The sequence below is a fragment of the Phaenicophaeus curvirostris genome, chromosome 8 (genome assembly GCF_032191515.1).
Source record: "Phaenicophaeus curvirostris isolate KB17595 chromosome 8, BPBGC_Pcur_1.0, whole genome shotgun sequence".
NCBI lineage: Eukaryota > Metazoa > Chordata > Aves > Cuculiformes > Cuculidae > Phaenicophaeus > Phaenicophaeus curvirostris.
In genome coordinates this window covers 20,525,798-20,534,566 of record NC_091399.1, presented here as the reverse complement: position 1 = coordinate 20,534,566, position 8,769 = coordinate 20,525,798, and the positions used below count along the sequence as shown (strand labels likewise).

Sequence of the window (8,769 nt, the reverse complement as noted above, 5' to 3'; positions counted from 1 at the left end):
CTGCAACGCAAAACATTCACAAAACCTTAGAGAAAAACAACATACAATTACCAGGAATACATAACAATGTACCAGATGAAACAAAGAACTCTACCAAGCAGAAACAGATCAGATATTTGATTTTGAGGGGCAACATAACAGTTCTCACATATGCATTATATGAAAAAACATGTAACAATAACAGCTACAACATGCATAAACCCATCAATAACAGCATCACACCTGACTACACCCAGCTGAAGGTGGAGCACAGTTGTTTGCCCATGGAACTAGAATATTTTGTGTTCCATCCTGCAAACAGTTGCACATTTAAAGCACTGGTCTGCACTAATACACGGCTTGACTGGGCATGTTAGCGAAACTCCTATACAGTTACTTATCAGCCTCATTTTCTTATCACTAACAGGTATTTCCAGAGTTTTCCTACCTGTGAAATAACAGCCAAAAAGACAATAAAATACTTCTTTCGAGTATCTAACAATCAGAAGCAGAAGGAAGGAAAAACCAGTCTTACAAACATAGCTTCTTTATGGACTTCCACAAAGCATATCCACCATACAGTTACTATCACACACAAGGTCCAGCAGCATTGCTGAAGACCGTGGAAATCACTTGTATAGCAGAGGTATTAAGTGGGGTAGAGTTTATAATGCCACTGCAACACAACGATCGTTAGGAGGGGGAGGTGCCTCTGGGTCAGTACTTACGGATGTGCTCTGTCCAGTCTTCAGATTCCTGATACATGGAGTGAAAATGTTAAAGAAACTTGTGTTTGTCCTGCCACAAATGTTGTTCTAACTGCTGCAGACAGAGCCACCTCACCACCTACACCACAATCTCTACAGTGCATTTGGAGTATGGGTTTTGCAGAGGCGAATGAGCCACACACCATTCTCTGCCCTGAACCTTTCATTCCAGTGAGGGGATCTATTGATTTCCAGTGAAAATACCTGTGATATCAAAAATGCAAGCAAATAGAACTCTGTTAGAGTCATTTTGGAGTTTTAGAAAGCAAGCATCCTTCACCATGCCAGGGAAACGCAAGGGAGAAATCTCCATCAATCACGCGCAACAAGACAAGAGCTGACAGAGTATTTTTTGCACCTGATACTGAAAATGTCAGTAAATAAAACTCTATAAGACTCATTTTGGAGCTTTAAAAACCAAGCACCCTTTATCAGGCCATGGCAACACGCAGGTATGATCTCCACCAATCATATGCAATGAGACAGGAGAGTTGTTACAAAATATATTTCCCCACTTACAAGCATAAATTTTCCCAGAAATCTTATGCATATTCTATTACTTTCCAAGGTCTAATATTAATGTTATGAAACTTTTCAACAGTCAAAACTCTTGCTAATTTGGAGCTAGCTCCAGCTCTGCTTGACCCTGCCTTTCAGATTAGGAAGAATCCCAAACAGAGATGATTACAGAAAAGCCATCAGTTTCGCATAAATCGTTCCTCACACAATACGTTATCATTTTCAAGGAATGAACATCTAGAAAACACCGTTGGAAAGAAAACATGCTGCCAAAGGGATATTCTAACTTCAAAACCCACATCTGCTTAGACAGATCCGGTGCATCTTTTCCAACCTGGTGATTCTATGAAAACATAACTGTACTTTAGCTTAAACCAAAATATTCCACTCTGAAATATTCCACACATTGTATCACAGCCACATGCATAAGTGCAAGTTTTCTGACAAGTCTTATGGATATCCTATTGCTTTCCAGGGACTAATCTTAATGCTACTATGAACGCAACAGTCAAATGTTTTGCTAATTTGTAGCTTTGGAGCCAGCTCCCTGCCTGACAGGTGTGTTTGAGATAGGGAGACGCTACAGAGGTGACTACAGAAGACACACCTATTCAATACAGATTATACTTAACATTAGACAGAATCATAGAATCACCAGGTTGGAAAGGACCCACCGGATCACCGAGTCCAACCATTCCCATCAATCACTAAAACCATGTCCCTCAGCACCTCGTCCACCCGTCCTTTAAACCCCTCCAGGGAAGGTGACTCACCCTCCTCCCTGGGCAGCCTCTGCCAGTGCCCAATGACCCTTTCTGGGAAAGATTTCATCCTGATGTCCAGCCTGAACCTCCCCTGGTGGAGCTTGAGGCCATTCCCTCTCGTCCTGTCCCCTGTCCCTTGGGAGAAGAGCCCAGCTCCCTCCTCTCCACAACCTCCTCTCAGGCAGTTGGAGAGAGCAATAAGGTCTCCCCTCAGCCTCCTCTTCTCCAGGATAAACACCCCCAGGTACCTCAGACTTGTTCTCCAGCCCCTTCCCCAGCTTCGTTGCTCTTCTCCGGACTCGCTCCAGAGCCTCAACATCCTTTTTGTGGTGAGGGGCCCAGAACTGACCCCAGGATTCCAGGAGCAGTTTAGGGGCAGGACTAAGCAAAGGGACACATCGATGTTATAATCTTCTAATTAAGAGTGTTTGAAAAACACTTAAAGAAGACACGTTACAGACGGATTATTTGTCTAACTTTCAAAAAATACAGTTACTTAGATGAAACTGAACTCCACTTTGGATTCAATCAAAAAAAAAATCCACTTTTTGTAACAGCAACGACTTCTTCCATCACCTAGCGCCCTCCTTTTCCCCTTGTGCCGGCTGCACCGCTTTCCCTCCCACAAATTCAACCCCTTTTTCCACGCTGCAGCCAGAGCCCCCTTCCCTCCCCATTTGTGAGGGGGGCTCCTCACCCCCACCCCCCAACCCGGGGGAAGCTCTTCAGCCCATAAACTGAAGGATATAAGGAGCCGCGGCAGGACGGCAGGCAGCTCCCTGCGGCAAAGATCCCAGTCCCAGCCTCCCAGCTCCTGCAGGAGCAGCTCGGGGTCTCTTTGCGACATGGCGCCCCGCGCCGCCTCACGAAGTTGGCGGGAAAACCCGCGCGCCGCGATCCCAGAAGCCTCTGCGGCCGCGGGGGAGGGGGCGTGGCCTCTACATACGCAGCCGCCGCGCGCCCTTTAAAAGGAACCGGAAGCGGAAGCGGCTCCCACGTGGTCGCAGCTTCCGGCAGAGCGGTAGGAGCGCGGCGCGGAGGGTCGGAGAGCAGGAGTGCTGCTGGAGTATCGTGTCCAGTTCTGGAATCCCCAACGTAAGAAGGACACGGAGCTGTTGGAACGGGTCTAGAGAAGGCTACAGAGATGGTCAGAGGGCTGGAGCGTCTCCCGTGTGAGGACAAGCTGAGAGGGTTGGGGTTGCTCAGCTTAGAGAAGACTCTTGGGGAGACCTTATAGCGACCTTCCAGTACCTGAAGGGGCTACAGGAAAGCTGAGGAGGGGCATTTAACAAAGGCGTGTAGGGGCAATGGCTATAAAGTGGAAGGAGATTGATACGAGAAGTAGTTACTGTTACATAAAGTGGAATATTTTTGATTTAAGGTTGTGGAGAGGAGGGAGCTGGCCTCTTCTTCCAAGTGACAGGGGACAGGACGAGCGGGAATGGCCTCAAGCTCCACCAGGGGAGGTTCAGGCTGGACATCAGAAAAAATTTTTCCCGGAAAGGTTGATTGGACACTGGCAGAGGCTGCCCAGGGAGGGGCTTGAGTCCCCTTCCCTAGAGGGGTTTAAGGGACGGGTGGACGAGGTGCTGAGGGACATGGTTTAGTGTTTGATGGGAACGGTTGGACTCTATAATCCGGTGGGTCTCTTCCAACCTGGTTATTCTATGATTCTATAAGTAATTTTGGGTTTTGAGAGTTAGAATGTTCCTTTGACAGCATGTTTTCTTTCTCTGATAGTCTTGTTTTCTTTCAGTGTTTTTCCAGTCGCTGTTCATTCTTTGGAGATGATAATGTCTTGTGTTCAGTACGATCTATGCCAGATGGATGTGTCTTCTTCTGTAATCACCTCTGCAGCCTCTCCCTATCTCAGATGCAAGGTCAGACAGGGAGCTGGCTCCGAAGCTCCAAATTAGCAAGGTATTTGACTGTCATGTTCCTAACATTAAAATTAGTCCTTGGAGAGTAGCAGAATATGTATCAGATTTCTGGGAAAATTTATACATATGCATGTAAGTGGGAAATACATTCTGTCCTAGGTTTTGTCTCACTGTACGTGATTGATGGAGATCACTGCCTTGTGTTGCCCTGGCCTGATAAAGGGTGGTTGCTTTCTAAAACTCCAAAATGAGCCTTAGAGTGTTTATTTGCTGGCATTTTCAGTATCAATTGTAGCGAAGTGGGTGTTGGGCCTCTTCTCCAAAGTGACAGGTGATAGGATGAAAGGGAATGGCCTCAAGTTGTGCCAGGGGAGGTTCAGATTGGACATTGGGAAAAATTTCTTCACAGAACAGTTTCTCAGGCACTGGTTGAGGCTGCCTGGGGAGGTGGTTGAGTCACCATCCCATGGGTGGATGAGTTGCTCAGGGATCTGGTTTGGTAGTAGGCAGGGACAGTTTGACATGATGATTTAAAAGGTCTTTTCCGACCAAATGATCATATGATTCTATTTATTCTCCTTCCAGAAGGAGTCTGCCTGATTCACTGGTAAAGGATCCGATGTTCTACCTGCTAAGCACTAACATCCTGGCAAACACATAAAAACATCCTTTATAAAAGAAAAGAAACAAACAAAAAGGCCTTTGTACAGTGCTGCTTTTTGATTCTGACTGCAATAAATTAAGCCCGCTTTTTTTAATTCCTGAAAATGGCTTTTCGATTTAACTTCTTAATTGATGAAGCAGGCACTGATGATCAGACAGACTTGCAGTTCTGCAATCCTGAGCATGAATGGGGATCCACAGAAAAGAGCAGGCAAACTGCCAAGGCTGGGGCAAGCTCCAGCCCAAGTCTGGGCCATGATAAGTATGGAGATAAGATGCCGTTGGAGAAAAAGATCAGCTTTAAAGCTGCCAAGGAGCACCAGGTACCTGGAGATCTCAACAAAGTCTTGGAAAATAAAGTCTTGGAAACAGTATCGGGTCTGTATTGCATAAATATATCTGCAGTGGAAATGACATGTGTGGACGGTGCCGACGCAGAAGGAATTGTGTCTAAAAGTATTTCTTCTCACTCTGATCTCATCCCAGGATTTTATGAGGGAGGACTGAAAATTTGGGAATGCACCTATGACCTCATAGACTACTTTTCTGAGGCTGAAATACAGTTTACCAACAAGACTGTACTGGATCTTGGCTGCGGGGCAGGACTGCTGGGAATCGTTGCTCTAAGGGGTGATGCTGAACAAGTCCACTTTCAGGACTACAACAGCACTGTGATTGATGAAATCACCTTGCCCAACGCGGTGGCCAACTGTGTTGGTGAAGGCAGGAGGAAGGGCAGTGGAGATGCTAAGAAAACCTGCGAGCCTCCTTCCAAGAGGCCCAAGAACGCAAAGTGCTCACCCAGTGCGCTCAGCAAATGCCGATTTCTTTCTGGAGGCTGGCCTGAAGTCTGCCAGCTCCTGCTAAGCAGCAACAGACCCTTTTCAAAGTATGATGTGATTCTCACATCTGAGACTGTCTATAATCCCGACTACTACAGTGCTCTGCACGACACCCTGGCTGAGCTCTTGGATAAAAATGGCCGTGTGTATTTGGCAAGCAAAGCACATTATTTTGGCGTTGGCGGTGGAATCTACCTCTTTGAGAAATTCATTGAAGAGAGAAAAGTTTTTAGGAGCAGCATAGTTAAAACAATCGATCAAGGACTGCAGCGATGCATTATGGAAATGGCCTTCAAAGATTCCAGTTAAAATTCAACCACTGATCCTTAAAAAAATACCTTAAAGATACAATGTCTTAATACTCATGTTTCTTTGCTTTTTCCTCTGTTGAATTTTCTGCTTTGAAAAATTGTCATGTCTGGCTGGAAGTGCAGGACTTGTTTGATGCTGGTTTTGCATAGAAAAGTGGAGCTCTGCTTGAACCATCATCTGCTTATGCCAATTAATTGTCACTTGTGTGTATTTAAAAAATGAAGCAAGTTGCCTTCCTGGTCCCCCTCTTGCGTTCTCTGGTGGTGCCAGAACTGTACCTGACCGGAGGGGCTGCTGAACACAACCCGAGGAAGAGCATTTAAGAGCATTTAGCATCCCAATATCGTGCACAGAGGGGTCCCAAGGGTCAGGTTCCCAACTCAGGGACTATTTGGGAATTGGCTTCGTACCTGTGCTCTGCTGCTTTGCCACAAGATGGGGATGTGACTGCATTTATCACTTCTGTTCTGCTAGTAATTTCTCAAACCTCTGTAATGTTTCCAAGTGTAATGCACACGGGGCTCTTATTCAATCCTTTAAAAAAGCATACCGGAGTACTGGTGTTGTACATTTTTAAATTCAGATTTTGACATCACTCTCAGATAATTTCCAAAAGTAACTGGGAAAAGCTGTACTGGTTTTAGAAATGAATATATTTCTTTTGTATTCAAAACTGAGCTGAAAGAAGACTCTACACAAGATAAGCTTCTTAACAACTAACCAATAAACCTACAAATGCAGACCAGGAAACTGGAGGTTGACAGGACTGAGCTTTAGGTGACAATGGGGAAGGGAGCTAAAACTGCACTGTAAGAGCAGATTGCTGACTTGATTGCTGTAGAGTTTCTTACCAAGATTTTCCCAGAAATCAACCACCCAGACCTATTTTCAAAACTTGCCAGGGGTACTGCTGAACACGCACCTCTTCAGTCTTCTCAGCAGTTTGGCAGGGCAGCAAGTGTTCAGAACAGCCTGTGCAAAAGTCACTCCTGTGTCCTGGGCCAAAGATAGTGATGTTGCTCAAGAAATTACCTTACTGAAAATGCAAACAAGCCCAAAGAACTACAAAACCTGGTCCTGAGTGCTTGATGTCAGCAACAATTCACACAAAAATAGTCCACTGCATGTTTTCTTAACCAAAACTGAACAAAAAGGTGTTGTAGAATTTCTAACATGTACATCAAAGTTACTTCTTCTCATCATGCAGCTGCCCTTGCAGAATATAAACTGAGAGACAGTCAAATACTACAGTAAACTGAATGCAAGGATACTTAGTCTAGGGGAAAATGTACAATAGTCTGAGGGGACAAAGACACTCATTACAGCAGTGACCTAAATCAGTAATTCTTGTGTAAAGTTCCTGTCACTGGACACTATGGAAGTCAGCTGTAAGATTCCTATTGTGACCGTGTTGCTGTTAAGATAGTGATAGAGAATTTCCTGTAACTTACAAAAGAGCCTTAACAAGTACTGTTGTTCCAGAAACAATTGTAAGTGGACTGTTTTAAAGGGATGCCTCGGAGACTACTAAAGTTGCTCTTTTTATAGGAGAGAAAAAAAAAAGGCATTCAGTTGTGCTGGGGCTGTGATTGTGCTTTGGAATTTTTCCGTATCAACTCTAAAACTTACTGATGACAGACAACCGCTGACTACAGATTGTGGAACAAAAGGAAGGTTTAGCTTTGGCAGATCAATAAAGTGCTGTTAACAGTTCTTTTTTTTTGTCAGAACTGGGAAGCTGGAAGTAAAGCAGGTACCACTTGCCCTTTCTTAAAACTCAGTTGCAAGACAAATGGGGGCTTGCACATAATGACTGAAGAGCTTGTTTTACACCTGCTAGGTGTAATGCTGTTCCAGAGAATGGTACCTGAAACAGTAAGAAATGTTGACCGCTATGAGTTTGGTTAAGTACAAGAATCTCACGTATTTTTTGATCAATAAAGGTGGCACTTAAATCTCCTATCATAAAGCTTCCTCTTGAAAATACTTAGAGTCAAACTCACAGTAGTATACTACTCCTTTGCTTGGGTTCCTTATTTTATTGCTGAATTGCTCAACCAGAGCTCTGTTCTCATGCAAATAAACAATCAGGTTTTTTTAAGACTTTCAACTAAAGACTGCTAGAGCCACAATCTCACAATGATTACATACCTGCAAAACAGGAAACCCCACACAGTATGATTAAGTTCCAATTTCAGAAGTACAGCAGGGAATTAAAAAGGATGCTTTTCTAGTGAAATCAGCAAAATTAGCATTGGAATTTCCATAATTCCAGATTATTTCTATTCTGTTCTTAAACTCCAGCTGATACGCGTGAGAGGAAGCAAAATTCAACACTTAATTTTGTAGGCTGGTGTTTGGTATTTCAACATCAAACACTGGCTTCCCTAATCTACAACATCAAGGCTTTTTCTTCTCCCTGAATTGTCACTCCCTAGCAACCAGCTCCCTGCTTCTCTTTATGACTTGGAATAAAAATCCTTCACTCGCTTGTAATACCTGTACGTATTACTTAACAGCTAGGGAAATTAACGTTTTCCCAAATGACACCACACCAGAAAAGAACAGAACTGGGAGGACTCCCGCAGTATTTTTTCTAATGACACAATAAACCCTTACATCAAGCCCAATCTCTTCAATGAAGAAACAATGGTAGAGATCAGCTGGTACCTCAAGTTATTGGCTCATTCCAAATCACCACCCCTTTTCTCTCCTTGCCCCAAGAGACATCACAATATGAAATCCGGTCCAAATTATGTCTTTCCCGTAAGTATTGTGCAGAGAAACATTAAAATCAGTCATAAAACGTCTCAGGAAGCTAAATCAAAATGCTTGTTTGTTTTAACAGGCGCTCTCCTGAACTGATGACTTCCCTTTGAAGACTATTTCTTAGTTTGGGGAAATGAGGCTATTGAAACAGTCGGTTTTGCATACTGGCATCAATTAAATGGCATCCGTTACAGTTACTTTACTAAAGCTTAGGGGAAAAAGCCCATGAGGAAAATTGAAATAGGAAGCGCCCAATTTGCAAGTTATTGACTTG

The 8,769-nt window shown here is 44.0% G+C and overlaps 1 protein-coding gene across 3 annotated transcripts; it reads left to right on the top strand.

Moving 5' to 3' along the window:
- The first annotated feature begins 3,038 nt into the window (after positions 1 to 3,038).
- METTL18 (methyltransferase 18, RPL3 N3(tau)-histidine) lies at positions 3,039 to 8,190 on the top strand. Of its 3 annotated transcripts, none has more exons than XM_069862712.1 (3): positions 3,039 to 3,124; positions 3,786 to 3,949; positions 4,498 to 8,190. In XM_069862712.1, exon 3 carries the CDS (start codon positions 4,677 to 4,679, stop codon positions 5,721 to 5,723), a length of 1,047 nt encoding a protein of 348 aa, XP_069718813.1. In that variant the 5' UTR covers positions 3,039 to 3,124; positions 3,786 to 3,949; positions 4,498 to 4,676; the 3' UTR covers positions 5,724 to 8,190. The 3 variants fall into 3 exon arrangements, with proteins under 3 accessions (XP_069718813.1, XP_069718810.1, XP_069718812.1); XM_069862709.1 differs by having other exon boundaries at positions 4,495 to 8,190; XM_069862711.1 differs by lacking the exon at positions 3,039 to 3,124 and adding an exon at positions 3,186 to 3,201 and having other exon boundaries at positions 4,495 to 8,190.
- The last annotated feature ends 579 nt before the right edge of the window (positions 8,191 to 8,769 follow it).

Coding starts and splice junctions, on each gene's coding strand:
- METTL18 (XM_069862712.1), top strand. CDS start 4,677: ATGGCTTTTCGATTTAACTTCTTAATTGATGAAGCAGGCACTGATGAT.